Below are 14,124 nucleotides of genomic sequence, written 5' to 3'. Positions count from 1 at the left end.
GCACCTCAGTTAGTTACCAAGCCATAGGCCGGAGGAGGAGAAGGAAGAGAGAGAACAAAGATCTGGACACATACAAGAATCACATTCTCACCAGAGGGAGACGGAAAACCGGTGACCAGAGCAAAGCCCATCTGCAGCACAGGTGCGACAGGGCGGGAGTCCTGTGGAACCCTATGGACTTCGTAGAAATAGAGATAACAAGGGTAAGTTCTTACCATATCTCATATTTTCTACTTCAGGGTCCATAGGGTATCCACAGGATACCTTGGGGATGTCCCAAAGCAGTATCCTTTAAGGGTGGGGACGCTCCTGTGCAGAAAGGAGAATCCGCCGCCCGAAGGAAGCATCCTGAGAGGCGAAGGTGTCAAACCTGTAATACCTCACGAAGGTATGGACAGAAGACCACGTAGCAGCCTTGCAGATCTGAACTGCCGAGGCACCACGTCGAGCTGCCCACGAAGGACCCACAGACCTAGTGGAATGAGCCTTCAGAGAAGGAGGGACCGGTAGGCCTTCATGAAGATAAGCTTCAGAAATAGCCATACGGATCCAGGCTGCCAAAGTTTGCTTTGAAGCAGGCCAACCCTTTTTACAGAAGCCATAGAGGACAACAAAGCGTCCGACTTCCTAAACGAAGAAGTGCGGTCAACATAAGTCCTTAAGGCCCGCACAACATCCAAAGAGGCCTCACCCACGGAAAGACCCGGTGAGTTAAAGGCCGGAACAACTATTTCCTCGTTAACATGAAACTGGGAAACAACTTTGGGAAGAAACTCTGGCCGAGTGTGGAGCACTGCCCTGTTCCCATGAAAAACCAAGAAAGGGGGTCTACAAGAAAGAGCCCCTAACTCAGAAACACGTCTGGCTGAAGCAACGGCCAGAAGGAAAACAGTCTTAGCTGTTAGCCATTTAATATCCACTGAGCCCAGTGGTTCAAACGGCGGTCCTTGGAGAGCCCTCAGGACCACAGCCAAATCCCAAGGCGCCACAGGTGGAACAAAGGGCGGCTGAATACGGAGAACACCTTGCATAAAGGTGCGCACCTCCGGGATTGTAGCAATCCTACGGTGAAACCAGACAGATAGGGCCGAAACCTGTACCTTCAAAGAAGCAAGGCGAAGCCCATGATCTAGTCCCGCTTGCAGGAAGGCGAGAATCCGAGACAGACGAAACTCCCGCGGTGCATAACCTCTCGGTCGACACCACTGGAAGAACGTATGCCACACGCGATGGTATATCCTCGCGGAAGACGGTTTCCGAGCTCGTAAGATGGTACGCACCACAGAGCTGGAAAACCCCCGGGACCTCAGCATGGCCGTCTCAACAGCCACGCCGCCAAAGACAGCCGAGTCAGGTCCGGGTGAAGACAAGGACCCTGAGACAGAAGGTCCGGTCGTAGCGGCAACCGCAGAGGACTGTCCACGGACAGACCCTGAAGGTCTGAGAACCAGTGCCGTCTGGGCCACGCGGGAGCTATCAACAGGAGCGTCCCTCCTTCCTGTTTGAATTTCCGGATTACCCGTGGAAGAAGGGAGACCGGAGGGAACAGGTATGCGAACCTGAACGTCCAGGTGCAGGGACCATTCCCCTGGATGAACGTCCTCGCGACTTAGAAAGTCCGCCTCCCAATTTAGCACTCCCGGGATGAAGACCGCTGATATGGCCGGAAGATTGCGCTCCGCCCAAACCAGGATCCGAGAGACCTCTACGAGAGCCGCCCGACTGCGAGTTCCTCCTTGCCTGTTTATGTAGGCCACGGTGGTAGCATTGTCCGACTGGACCTGCACCGGGTGACCCTGGAGAAACCGCTGTGCCTGCAGGAGAGCATTGAAGACCGCACGGAGTTCCAAGATATTTATTGGAAGCTCCGCTTCTGTCGGCGTCCACCTGCCCTGGAACAAGTGTGGACCCGAAACTGCTCCCCAGCCCCGAAGACTGGCGTCCGTTGTCAACAGGACCCAATTTGGAACCCAGAACGGACGTCCCTTGTTGAGGTGGGTCGTCTTTAACCACCACGCAAGGGACAGGCGAACCTCCGGGGTGAGCACAATCGTCTGGAACTTCAGAGACTGAGGCAGCCCGTTCCACTTGGACAGGATCAGGTGCTGCAGAGGTCTGGAGTGAAACTGGGCGTATTCCACCATGTCGAACACCGACACCATGGAGCCCAGTAACCTCATCGCCGAGTGTAAGGACACCCGGCGGCTGTGCAGACAACTGCGCACCCTTGACTGTAAAGCAGAGATCTTGTCCTCCGTCACGAAGATCCTTTGCTGTCCCGAGTCCAATAAGGCTCCAAGATGCAGAATCCTCCGAGACGGGATTAGAGTGGACTTCTGCCAGTTGATTAGCCAGCCGTGCCGTTGCAGCAGTGCAATGGTCAGGTCCAAGTGGTGTAACAGTAGCTCTGGAGATCCTGCCACCAATAACAGGTCGTCCAAGTACGGCAACATGCGGACTCCTTGCAGCCGCAGAGAAGCCGCCATGACCGCCATCACCTTGGTGAAAACACGTGGTGCTGTCGCCAGGCCAAAAGGTAACGGCCGAAACTGGAAGTGGTCGCTGCGGATTGCAAACCGAAGGAACTCTTGATGGCGCAAAAGAATAGGGACATGCAGGTAAGCGTCCTGTATGTCCAATGACACCATGTAGTCCCCAGGTTCCAGCGCCAGAATGATGGACCGTAGGGTCTCCATCCGAAACTTCGGGACCCGCAAAGACTTGTTGAGTGCTTTGAGGTTGAGAATCGGACGATATGACCCATTGGGTTTCTGTACCAAAAATAGATTTGAATAGAAACCCTGGCCCCTCTGGGAGAATGGAACAGGCACTATAACTCCAGCCTGGAGCATAGTGTGCAATACCTTACGCAGCTCCGTAGCCTTGTTCCGGTCTGATGGTAGACCCGTGGTGAAGAATCGAGCCGGGGGTCTGTGCCGGAAGGAGAGGGCGTACCCGTGAGAGACCACCTCCAGAACCCAAGTGTCTGTCGTAGTGAACGACCAACACCGGGAGAACTGCAGCAGGCGGCCTCCCACCCTGGGATCCCCCAAGGGGAGACCCGGACCGTCAGGCCGCAGGCTTGTCATCTGGCTTGGGGGCCGGACGTCTGGTACTCCATGCCTGTTTCCGGGGCTTGACCGATTTCTTAGGGCCAGCCTGTCGAGGAAACGACTGTGGTTTGGGCCTGCCCTGGGCCCTAGATGACCGAAAGGACGATGGTCCAGAACCAGAAGGAGCAGCGGCCGACGGGAGACAAGCAGATTTGGCTGCCGCCAGCGTGGCCACAATCTTATCCAGATCCGGACCGAAGAGAACTTCTCCGGTAAACGGCAACGCTTCCAGACCTTTCTTGGAATCTGCGTCCGCCTTCCAGGATCGCAGCCACAAGGTGCGACGAGCAGCTACCGCTGCTGAAGAAATTCTAGACACCAGAGTACTAATGTCTAGAGCCGCCTCGTTGATGTAGGTGGCCGAATCACGGAGTTTGCCAATCAACTCCGAATGTTCGGCCGGACAGTCGGATTCAAAAGAAGCCTCTAATGAATCCGCCCAGCGCTCCATCGCTCTGGCAACCCAGCAAATGGCCATAGCCGGCCGTGCTGCCCCCCCTGCAAGGGAATAAGCAGACTTCAGGCAGATTTCTACCTTGCGGTCCGTAGCATCCTTAAGGGAGGACATGGATGGCATCGGCAATGTGGCACTACGGACAAGACGGGTCACGTGAGAATCCACCTGTGGAGGGGATTCCCACTTAGCAAAATAATTATCCGCGAACGGATAAGCCACCGCCAGGCGTCTCTGCGGCTGGTATCTTTTGCCAGGTTGTTTCCACGCCTCCTCTAAATGGTCCACCAACTGACCCGAAAGAGGAAAGACCGTGGCATCGCCCTTCACATCTTTGAAAAAGGCATACTTAGATTTAGCCGCTGGGGGAACTTCGTCCTCAATCACCAAGGCTGTGCGGACCGCCCGAATAAGTCCAGGAATATATACTTTGGACTTAGCATCAGCGTCCTTAGTATGGAGAGGTTCCTGATCGTAAGGATCCAGAATCTCCCCATCATCAGACGTCCCTTCGTCATCCTCATAAGGAGCGGACAGAGACGCCACCGGCCTTTTATGAGGCCGCATCACAGACTCCCCTTGCAACACATCCGACAAGTGCTGTACAGAACTCGTCAGGGAGTTAACCCACGCTGGCTCCTGAGAACCCGGGAGCGGGGAAATAGGGAGACAGTGGGGTACCACCAATTGTCGTGGGAACCCCTGCATGGGTGACGACACCACAGACTGCTGGGACAAACCCATCGGAGTAAACGCGGGCTGCGGAGCTAACTGGCCCACTAAGGCTGTTAACGCGTGAGCGAAACAAGCCCAGGGCGGCTCCTGTACCGGTGCTGTAACCGTAATAGGCCGCGCCATGGACAAACACTGCCGGCAAAGGCCCTCCGCGCTACCCTCCCCCTCCGCTAACGGTACTTTGCACGTGGTACACTGTAGCCGGAGGGGAAAATCACTTTCAGACATGATGGCACCACGTATGTGACCTCTCTCACCAATTAAGTATTAAATAGGCGAGAGACCACCCTGCAGCACCGCACCGCAAGGGCCTTAGCAGAAAGAACAGGGACAGTAATAAAGCTGACAGTTTAGAGAAGAAAAGTTACAGGCAGCGCTAGCACAGTCACATACAATGCAGAGAAATAACCATTCCTGCACTAACAGCGCTGATCACTCAACTACACAGACACAGGGCCTGGTAGGACACAGCGCTGCATACACAGACCTGAGCCACAGCGGAGGAGAGGTATGCGGGGGGGACCCAGACCACGATGCTTCCTTCCAGACTTCCAGCAGCGTTCACCATGCGTTGCAGAGAAGATGGCCGCCGAGGAGCAGAGAGAAGCTGGCCTGGGGGAGGAGCGCTGACACAGGACCAGTCAGCACAGTGCAGAGAGGGCTGTGTGCAGCGGGGGAGGCGCCGGCTGTGAGACAGGGAAGGCGCGCTCCCCTGGCATGCATTTAACCCCTGGGACGCCGCAGCGCTACCGCTCTGCTGCGGTCCGCTGTCCCAGGGGGTAGTGGAAGCGCAGGTTGGTCGCCTGGCTCCACGCTGCAGCCAGTCCCCAGGGAGCCCCCTGCCTGGGGACTTAGGACCATGTGATCAGCGGGGACCCACCGCGGGACCCCGCTGCTTACCTCTGTCCCCCTTGAATCCGGCCATGGTCCGGAGCATCTGGGGTCACCGCTAGCTGTGACCCCAGACGCCCACCAGCATCCCCGGATCAGTACCGGCGTTCTGGTACCGGCGGGGTGTAGGGAAGACAGCATGGACGTCAGGACTGACTGTCCATGCTGTTCATCCAGATGTGCAGCCACAGCTGCATGAAGAAAAAGCTTCAGGGGCTCTTCTAGCCCCCCACTCCAACAGGTGCACCCGACTCCGGCCGGGCACCAAACTAAAAACTGAGGTGCCTTGGCCCGGGGGCGGGGTATAGGAGGGGGACCTAGTGCATCCTGGGAGGCTGAAAGCTTAACTCTTTGGTGCCCTGCGACTGACGTCACACCTATACCCCAAGGTATCCTGTGGATACCCTATGGACCCTGAAGTAGAAAACCCGAAGCATAATGCTAAAGAAACTCTCGAGTGGTTTAAAGGAAAGCATTTAAATGTGTTGGAATGGCCTAGTCAAAGCCCAGATCTCAATCCAATTGAGAATCTGTTGTCAGACTTGAAGATTTGCTGTCCACAAGCGGAAACCATCCAACATGAAGGAGCTGGAGCAGTTTTGCCTTGAGGAATGGGCAAAAATCCCAGGGGCAAGATGTGGCAAGCTCATGGAGACTTATCCAAAGCGACTTGCAGCTGTAATTGTCGCAAAAGGTGGCTCGACAAAGTACTGACTTTAGGGGGGTGAATAGTTATGCACGCTGAAGTTTTCTGTTATGTTGTCCTAAATGTTGATTCACAATATAAGAAAAAAAAACTTCACAGTTGTAGGCATGTTCTGTGAATGAAATGATGCACACCTTCAAACAATCCATTTAAATTCCAGGTTGTGAGGCAACAAAACATGAAAACTGCAAAGGGGGTGAATACGTTTGCAAGGCACTGTATATAATAATCTCTATTGGGTTGTCACAGCTGACCACTCTGAATAGCGAATCAAGACTTTGGGCTTGGTCTGGTACACAGTGTTAGTAACATTTCCAATAGTCAATAAAACCACAACTTTAATGTTAACGTTAATGTTAACAAATATATGTTACCACATTTAACATTTTCACAAGATATTTGGCTTCTACTAGTGATCTCAAACTTTCCTAGTAAACTGAATACAATTGTTTGTTATTTGAAACTTACAGCAAAGTAGAGATTTTTGGCCAATGTGTGTATTAGTACAACCTTGGCTACAGCAGCGGCCCCGTACAGAGTCACAGACACATAAAAATGTGTATACCACGAAAGGGCATTTGAAGTGAGGGTAACCAGCACAGCAAGAATCAGGACAGTTACTAGTGCCGAAATCCAGCCCGTTACACTAATGAAGAGTCCAACCATGAGGTCTCGTGCATAGTTCATACCTAAAAGCATTTTAAGAAATAAAATAGTCACACTGGTGAAAAACTACAGCACTTCAGGATATAGGCAATCTAATATTACGGTACTACACTTGTGAACATACATTTTTTCTTATGAATCACTGAATAAATTGAGGGCTCGATTAATATATTAGCTAGTCAGTTTGTACATCCTTAAGTTAATATAACAGACAATATTACTGTGTATATATTGTAAGTTATTTGTACACAAGAGAAAACCACATACAATTTAAATGAAAACAATCAGGGGAAAAAAATAAATTAAAAAAAAACTTACCCCCACGCTTGTATTTAATGGTCTTTTTACTCAGGTAAAACAGTGTAACCGCTGCGATGACGTAATTTACAATGGTACCGATGCGAGCTGGGTAAGACAATACAAACATGCCACTCACATCAAAGAAGATCAAGTTCCCATGACGGAACTCGGAAGAATCAGCAAGCAGGTGTGAGGATGCCAAATATCTCAAGATCCCGAGTATATTATCACCTGACAGAAAAAGATTTTTAGCATTTTGAAGAATGGGACACTGGACCAGTGAAATACTCACTCAAACATAAAACACCCAACTGAAGAGAACATAACGTACCTGCTCTCTGAATAGATTCTGTGTGAATCCTGTCCGCTGTGTCATACTTTGTATGGTAAATATAGCCATTCTCTATGAAAGCCAAGTCAATGCCTACAAGAGACAGACATTAGGGAGGAGTTTGTCTTTCATTACAAAAATATAAATCCAGGACATTGACGAATACAATTATTTTATTACTAGTAAATGGACTCAGAATATGCCGGGTACCCTCGGTCCACCTCCCGCCATGCCGCCCCCCTTCCCCATCAACTATGCATTTTGGTAAATATAGTTGAAGATAGGAGATTGGCTGAATGTTGGAGCTTGTTGAAGAAGCATTCCCGATCACTCTGGAGAAATGGCGCTGCCCTTCTACCGTGGCTTGTGAAAGTAATTTAAATCTCATTCTTAAAGTAATTTATAAGGGGACACTGGTTAACTTATACAAACCTTCTTCAGACAGCTAATCTTAACATTCACTAAGAATTGAAAGGGATCCTCCATCAAAACTCCAAGGACTAAATTCAAGGTTCAAGATTTTGAAGGTGAAAACGGAACATTGTAAAGTAGTACTTGGAACTTTAGGGAACAGGGACTTTGTCATAAATCTAATCCTAACTGCAGTAAGTACAAGGGGTAAATTTACTAAAGTGAGCGATTTCAGAACGGAGTTTTAGAAGATATGTTGCTCATAGCAACCAGATTCTACTTATCTTCTAGAAGGTGCTAGTTAAATGTTAATAGCTAGAATCTAATTGGTTGCTATGGGCAACATCTCTTCTAAAACGCACTTCTAAAAACTCTCACTTTGCACATTTTGGGGAAAATTTACTAGAGTGGAAAAATAGGATTCCCTTTCCCACCATACAAAGTAGGAGCACCCAGACCCATTGGGCAGAATGCATTTCTTGTCCAGAGCAATTTGGATAGTCATAAAACCTACATTTTCTAAGGACCATAGCCTCAAAAACATTGCCATTAAAGAAAAGAGCGGCAAATTGGAAACCAGCACTTTTCCCAGATTGTGGACACCCAGGATCCATAAAATGACAGATATATCAGCTTGCTCTCACATATTTTCAATAGTTAATAGGATAAATCCTAACTTGTGCTAATTTGGCAAATCGAAACAGCTCATCCCTAATTTTAACATGTTCACTATAGATTAGTTTTTCATCAAATGGGCCAGTATATGATCTAGAGGGCTCTGAGATTAAATAATGGGCAGCTTGTTTTATTGGACCTATAGTTGGTATTCTTAAGACCTGAATATTCGTATGTGTGCACTGGGATGCGGTCAATATCCCGACCACGGGGATAGAGCCGCTGAGAATGCCTGACACTTGTCAGAATCCCCGGCACTGGTATCTCGAGTGCCAGAATCCCGAAGGTAAGTGGCGGGGTTAGGGGGAGGGTTAGTGTTAGGCACTAAGGAAGGAGGGCTAGGTTTAGTGTGCAGGGAGGGGAGGTTTAGGCACTGGGATTCTAACCACCAACATCCCAAGCACAGACATCCCGTACCAATCCCGTGTGCCCTATACAAAACACCTTGATTATGTGTTGGAAAAGGTTTTTAATAATGTGATTACAATTTGTGATGGCGTTAGCTCGCTGTTCCTTAGCGGAGAATCTCGGGCCCAAAACGGATTTTGAGAATTAAAGGGGTTTTTTTAAACTCACAATCTTAGGAACAAAAAGTTTGCAGCAGTCACCTGTGAAGTCTGTGGAGACTTACTAGTGGAGAACAAACTATTCAAAAAAAGAAAACTTGGTACTGCGCATATATTATATTATGGGCCAAATGTAATAGGGTGAGAGTTTAGAAAATGTGAGAGTTTAGCAGTAAACTCTCACATTGGACGAGATTTATCTTCAAAATGGGAAAACATCTGGATGAGATTTTAAATCATGAGAGTTTTCTAAGTCTAAAAAAACATGCAAGTTCGCTCTGTTACTTTGTTTTTGGACTCCATTACATTGGCAAAGCTTAAAAAGTGTCAGAAACTCTCACTTTTCTACAAACGCTTACCCTATTACATTTGGCCCATATATATATATATATATATATATATATATATATATATATATATATATATATATATATATATAAATAATATTTTCAAAAGAGACCGTACAATAAACATTAATATTCCACCGGGGACTTAATGAAAAAAAAAAAAAAAATTCCATAAAAAACAGGATTTTGGTACTTACCGATAAATCCCTTTCTCCGATTCCACAGGGGACACTGGAGTTCAAGACAGTGGGGTATAGACGGTGGTAGAGCAGAGCCTGGCACTTTAAATAATTTAAAAGTGTGACTGGCTCCTCCCCCTCTATGCCCCATCAACCCCAGTTTGAGAACTGAGCCCGAGAGGAGACGGAGGACAAGAGAAAAGAAAACGAGGAGAAGGAGAAGACCACAGAACGGAACAAGACCGACTGAATGAGAACAGGGAACCATGCAGTCACACAACCATAGAATGGACCCAACAAAACGTCAGGTACGCAGCGCTGGGCGGGCGTCCAGTGTCCCCTGTGGAATCAGAGAAAGGGATTTATCGGTAAGTACCAAAATCCTGTTTTCTCCTTCATCCACTAGGGGACACTGGAGTTCAAGACAGTGGGGACGCCCCAAAGTCAACCTCCTGGGTGGGAAGCGCGGAGAACTTGCTGACCCCTCGGCCAAACCGAAATAGGGACTGCCAAGAACAATAGGCCCAGCAGAGGCAGAGGATCAAGTGTCGTAAAGCACAGTAGACAAACACTACTCCTCAGAAGACAGTCACAGAAGAACTTCCACAACGTACGCACAGCGGAAGCCAAAATGAACAGAACGGCTGGTGAGAAAACAATCACAGTTGAGAAGCGGCTGAAAATAGACCAAACCAGACAGCTGGTAGGAGAGACCTCCAACAAGAATCCATAGGAGAAGGGCAGAAAACGAGAAGACCTCATGAATCGTACTAGAGTCTGCACAGGAAACTGCAACAGCTGCAGACAGCAGAATCCCAGCACCTCTGGTCATAATCATATAGATAGAAGTATGACAATAGCAATCAACAGATACAAAGTTGATCCTGTCCACAGACTCCCAATAAAGAGTATGCTGGGAGGTCAAAGACAAGACCGAACAATCGCTTTGAACGATCCTTGAGGTCCCACTGCAACAAAGTTGTGAACCAGCGGAAAGGTTATAACATAGAAGTCTCCAACGAGTGGAGATCCCACGGGACATGAGGCAGAGGCGAATACGAGAGGATGGAGACTACAATTCCTTTCAGAGGGTCAGACAGCAGTATAACCCATACTGAAAACAGGGATAAAAAGACAACTTCTAACCTGATGGAAGTGCGTAGTCAGTACCAACTGCCGGCCCGAACATAGTGTGAAAACAACCAGGAACTTAGCAGTAAAGGAGCACGAATGTAACCCCACCCAGGGAGAGCTACCAATATAGGGAAGCATCCCACACAGCAAGGCCAGGGCAGCAGGACAACCATGAAAGTACCCGTCAGGTACCTATTAGTGTGATAAAATATCAACAGATACTGAACAGGAAAACCCAACCAGGCCCCCTGCATGGAACATAGTGACTGTCACACTTATGTAAAGATGTGCACTAGCCCAGAGATGCGCTTTGGTCAATAACACAGATTCTAGTAGAATAGTGTCGCTAATCTCAATGTACCAACTATGCACCCACACACCAGGGAAACTCTAAAGTGTAGAGCCAACTGATTAAAAGAGCAGAGGGCTGCTAGGACAGCCGCTAGGCTCCGTAAGGGAAATTAACGTTATGTATGTCAGGTTGCATGAAATAGGAGCATCTTCCTAGGCATTAGTGAGGTAAGCTCTTACCTGTGAGCGACCAGAAGCCCTCTGGACGCTATGTAGAATGTCACTGACCTTTTTTTATCACACAGCAACCCGCCACGTTAGGTATAAAGAGTAGCTTCAGTGGGCTAGGACCAATGCTCCACAGCACGGACCTTAGTCTGGAGAAGTGCAGTAGAAATTACTGTGGAAACTAATAAAATGTTAGTGGAGACAAGAAGGTCGTAGAACAGGACTCTAAATTGAGCCTGTTCTGTGGGCGGCCCAAGCCTCATGGTATGAATTGTACCTAAGGGCCCTTTTGAGACTCATTTTATTGAGATATGCGACAAAAATATGGAGTACCGGAATAGATACTGAGAAGGGTACCTGTACTTAGACTGCGTTGGTTATCTCAAGTAAGAAGGGATATAGCAGTGGTGATAACCCCAGTTAGGGTTAAACAAAAAACAGTTTTTTTTTTTTTTTTCCAACTATTCGGAAATATTAATACAAGTGCACCACTGTAGTTGTAATGATAATAGATCCCCCGAATGGGGCGCCGCCCCAGGACATGTGTAGGGTCCATACTGGAAGCAATGCCCAGGGAATTGTGACTATCACTATGTAAGCTGCAGAACCTGACTCTAGTTTATAGAACCACCATATAATAGGTATGGATATAGCCTACAGCTTCTGGTAAACCCAGACGGCTACGCATCCGTGGAATAATAGGTTAACGTAATAAATGTGGAAGTATAAACATTATATATTCATACACACACACACAACCCAATACCTAGGGAGAGATAGTGTAAAGCGTACAACTGTACCAACAATTGTACCAACTACCACATCAGGAGCGTCCAGCCTCCAATCGCAGCATCTTTAATTATGCTAGTATGTTATGGTAAGGATAAGAAGCGATATCCACATATGCATACGTGTACCTACATACAAGTTTAGTAGGTGACGATAATATTTAAAATAGAACATGAGCATAATTAGCGCCATGGAAGGACAAATTCACTCCAGCATGTATATATTCTAAAGCAGGGCTGGTATAAAATACAATATATACATATATATATACACATACACACACACACATATATATATATATATATATATATATATATATATATATATACAGTGGCCTACCTCCACGCCGGGAGGCTGCTCACGTGTCGCGTGTGTCCGTCATTCTGTTATGGCATAGAGGCAAGATGTGTTAGCAGCGTGCTGTCCCAGACTGGTGTCGTTCCTGGGACTTCTGTTACTGGTGTACTCGCCTTATATGTTAGGAGCGTGCGTGCTTCAGGTGAGCTATTTTAGCTCCAGATTAACCCGTTTTTCGAAGAGGGAATCAAAAATCTCAGTTTAGGCAGAGTAGCTAGTACACCATGGGGTAACCACCACAGGCTATAATATCAGGCCATTAGATTAAGCTAGGCGCCCTTTGTTATAAAGCCAAGGGAAAGCCCGACAGTGGGTATTACCCTGCGCTGCAATGGCGGCACCGTGTCCCGTCAGCCCAGCGCCTCTAGCCGGGAATGTGCACCGGCTGAGTAACTGGCCCCTCTCAGAACCGCATAACGCGGTGTTATAGTGCAAACAGGGGTTTAGGCTAGTTCCCATTCTGCTAACTAGCAATGCACAGTAGCTAGCACTATACAGAACTGGAAGGTTTTAAAACCAGCCTATAATGTAGTATATGTGCTGGCACCTATATTAGCCTACAGCACCTGGTATTCCCAGGCGGTCTCCCATCCAAGTACTAACCAGGCCTGACCCTGCTTAGCTTCCAAAATCAGATGAGATAGAGCGTGTTCAGGGTTATGAGGCATAAGCCTGGGGATGGGACGCAATAATGTGCTAACCCTGGTTACGGGTAAGCTATAACCATAAGTTTTGGCCCCAGCAACCAGAACAATGACTAGTACAAGTACTATACATACTATATATCTTTAATTAGGTTAAGCCAGGCGCCCTTTGTTATAGAACCAAGGGGAAGCCATGACAGGAGGTAACACCCGGTGCTTGCAAACTCCACACAGCTAGGACCACGGTGGGAAGAGAACCCCCGACCTCACTGCTGCGAGGCAGCAACGCTAACCACTACACTGTCTGGCAAAATGGCGGGACCGTGTCCCGTCAGCACAGCGTATTTAGCTGGGAATACTCCTGTCATACAGTGACGGACATCCCTTATTATTTACTGAAGCACTCCCAAAAAGGGAGGGGTCTCGTAGGAGACCAGTGCTAAAGCACTCCCTGCTGCAGGTAGTGCACTGAGCTGTACTGCTTGTGTGCAGGTAGATACTGCTGCCCATAAGAGGGAAGCAGGGGCCGCTGTTGTAGTCGCTGGACTGTATGCCTTCCTGAATTACCACGCTATGTGAGCCACGGATATACTCCAGTCAACACAGCGCTACTTGCCCCCGCAGTAGAACCGCATAAAAGCGGAGTAGTTGAAGGTCCAGCCGGTGCCGATAACACGGGAGGAGCGATCATGGCTCCTACACAAGCGAGGGGGGTTAAATCAGCATTTGGAGGAGCGGGCATGTAAAGTTGCTCAGCACAGCCAGGAGCTGCGTAACGCAGCTTCTCCTCCTGTTAATAGAAGAGAGCTGCTAATCGCTAAGGCAGTGCTGCATTATGCCTAGCCCGCATACTGAAATGGAGGGCACAGGTCTGTAGCGCGTGGAGTGCGCGCCACCGGAAAGCCTCCTCCCTGTACAAGCACTGCAACAGCGCCCGCACTTCCCTGTAACAACGCAGCATACAGACCTCACTGCTGTCAGCCTACTAACAGCCATGCTGGGGAAGGGGCAGGAGACCCGGACTCTGCCGATTTCAGCTATGGCAGGTCCTGTCTTCCAGCCTCTCTCCTGAGCAGGGGGGGGGGGGGGGGGGGGGGGGGGGGAGTCAGCGCTTGCCCACCTGTGTTGGAACTGACTGCTGGCATTGCTCAGGCAGGATGTTCCAGAGTGTTGTACAGGGAAGCGGCATTATTACAGTGAGCCGCTTACTAACCTCAGGGATGCTGCTGCTGTGCAGACTACTGAAGGGGGAGCCCGTACAAAGGCGCAGCTGTACTTATTAGCTCTAACCGCAGCGCGGCACGCGC

At 48.8% G+C, this 14,124-nt stretch overlaps 1 protein-coding gene and 1 pseudogene across 2 annotated transcripts in view; both read right to left on the bottom strand.

Moving 5' to 3' along the window:
- ERMP1 (endoplasmic reticulum metallopeptidase 1) overlaps positions 1-14,124 on the bottom strand; it is a 71,238-nt gene that overhangs the window by 18,722 nt on the left and 38,392 nt on the right. For both annotated transcript variants that reach the window (XM_088476625.1, XM_088476624.1), the window contains exons 6-8: positions 7,197-7,289; positions 6,884-7,096; positions 6,368-6,588 (exon numbers count right to left, since the gene is read on the bottom strand). In XM_088476625.1, coding sequence (XP_088332751.1) covers positions 6,368-6,588; positions 6,884-7,096; positions 7,197-7,289 — 527 coding nt within the window. The remainder of the gene's footprint in view (positions 1-6,367; positions 6,589-6,883; positions 7,097-7,196; positions 7,290-14,124) is intronic.
- LOC148519336 (5S ribosomal RNA) lies at positions 12,728-12,845 on the bottom strand (annotated as a pseudogene).

Source organism: Taudactylus pleione, unplaced genomic scaffold (assembly GCF_031769625.1).
Source record: "Taudactylus pleione unplaced genomic scaffold, aTauple2 ptg000190l, whole genome shotgun sequence".
NCBI classification, from domain to species: Eukaryota; Metazoa; Chordata; class Amphibia; order Anura; family Myobatrachidae; genus Taudactylus; species Taudactylus pleione.
The sequence above is the reverse complement of the archived record's forward strand: the minus strand, read 5'-3'. Positions and strand labels throughout refer to the sequence as shown.